General features: G+C 37.9%; 1 protein-coding gene across 1 annotated transcript; it reads left to right on the top strand.

Annotated features, from left to right (window-relative positions):
- The first annotated feature begins 294 nt into the window (after positions 1-294).
- Positions 295-1,274, top strand: LOC110440866 (pleiotropic regulator 1-like). The gene is made up of 2 exons (XM_021483989.1): positions 295-704; positions 1,011-1,274. Exons 1-2 carry the CDS (start codon positions 528-530, stop codon positions 1,257-1,259), a joined length of 426 nt encoding a protein of 141 aa, XP_021339664.1. The 5' UTR covers positions 295-527; the 3' UTR covers positions 1,260-1,274.
- The last annotated feature ends 616 nt before the right edge of the window (positions 1,275-1,890 follow it).

Raw genomic sequence — 1,890 nt, 5'->3', positions numbered from 1 at the left:
TAGCAGAATGTCAGACGCCTTAACCACTTGGTCACCGCGGCCCCTGTAATGTTTGTCATACACATGAAAATGACAGTTATTAACCCAATGTCCTTTTGATGTTGACAATATCATTTTTTCTTTTTATTGCGATAATAGAAACATTTTGGATGATAAACACAATTCTATTGAAAATTCCATGTTTTGTGAAATTTTCATTCCCTCAAGGTATAGAAATGATGATTAAATTATCTTTTCATGACAACATTAGTAATTTTCAGAGTCAAAATGTAACAGTGTTCTTGTACTTTAAAAATAAAATCTAGAAACTTCGGAAATTTGCTTTTTGACCCGTTCCAATTACCGTAATTAAAGTTACTTTTCAATTGCCTGGTTACTGCCTTTTGGCTTTCGAGTACATCAAACGAGTCACATATTTCTATAAATGTGTTTCTCATTTCCTTACCATTACTAAACTTTTATTTTAAGTTCTTTCTCAGGGCCAATACACCTGGGTAATATGCATCTGACCCTCCTGATCCTTTATAATGATGATGTTTTATTATGTACAACAGATCTGGGACCTAGCCAGTGGGACCCTGAAGTTATCCCTGACCGGCCACATCAGTTCTGTGAGGGGCCTGTGTGTCAGCCCCAGACAGCCATACCTTTTCTCCTGCTCCGAGGACAAACAGGTCCGCTGCTGGGACCTGGAATACAATAAGGTACAAAGAAAAAAATCTGCTTTGGTCACAGTCATCATACTAAGAAGTGGCTATTACTTGTAAAATTTCCTGATACAAATTTTGATATTTGATGAATGTCCTCCTGCATGAAACTGTGAAAATCCAGCTTAATGTTTGATTTTGTTTTTCAGTAATGTCAATTTTTCTAGAGGAAAAAGTGTAAGCACAATGTAAAATAGAACCATTTTTACATCAATTAAGTGATTTCAATATTGACTTATAGCTTAATTCTTTCTCTGCGATATTAAATACAATACACTCTATTTAAACCGTTCTGATTCCCAGACGACGCGGCACTACCACGGTCACCTGAGTGCAGTATATGCACTGGACCTCCACCCAACCATTGATGTATTGGTAACATGTGGGCGCGACGGTACTGCCCGTGTGTGGGACGTCCGGAGTAAGGCGTGTGTACACACCCTCACCGGTCACAACAACACAGTGGCCAGTGTCAAGTGTCAGGCCTCAGAACCTCAGGTAAAACCACGTACAAGTTTATACAACAACAGGAAACACACTTACATTATGTAATCTTGAGTGTTAAAACCTTTTTGACGTTATTCAGCTACATTCAGGAAAGCATAGTCACAGTTGCTATGATCTGAACTTTCCCTGTACTGTAATGTTGTTCTGTCTCTTTTTGACGGTATATTTAAAATGAAACAAGAAATTTGTTTAGGTAATTTATATCTTTAAATAAAGAAAAAAGGTCTGAAAAGTGTGCTGCAATATATGTAAAGTAAATCATGTAATATGATAATTTAAACTATATTTGGGCAAAGAACGGGAATATGACTCCTGTATGAACCTTGAGGCAATGATTTTATTATTTTCAAGGCTGGCTTATTTTTTGTCCCCCACCAATTCCCGAACTATAGGTTTGCAATCTATCTGTCCGTCCTTCCTTCCAAGAGTTTGTCCGGGGCATATCTTCTGTCCTTTTTCATCTGGAGTAACCAGCTTTGATATACAAGGACATCTTTGGATGGCAGAGTGTAACAATAAGGTCACTTTGACCTGTGACTTGACCTTTGAACTTTACTTTTGAAAACGTTTGTCCGGGGCACATCTTCTATACTATTTCACATGGAGTAACCAGATTTGGTGTAAAAGGACATCTTGGGATGGCAGAGTGCAAGAAGTAGGTCACTATGACCTCACT

Source organism: Mizuhopecten yessoensis, unplaced genomic scaffold (genome assembly GCF_002113885.1).
Source record: "Mizuhopecten yessoensis strain PY_sf001 unplaced genomic scaffold, ASM211388v2 scaffold712419, whole genome shotgun sequence".
Taxonomy (NCBI): Eukaryota; Metazoa; Mollusca; class Bivalvia; order Pectinida; family Pectinidae; genus Mizuhopecten; species Mizuhopecten yessoensis.
Note: the sequence above shows the minus strand (reverse complement) of the source record. Positions and strands in the feature narration are given on the sequence as shown.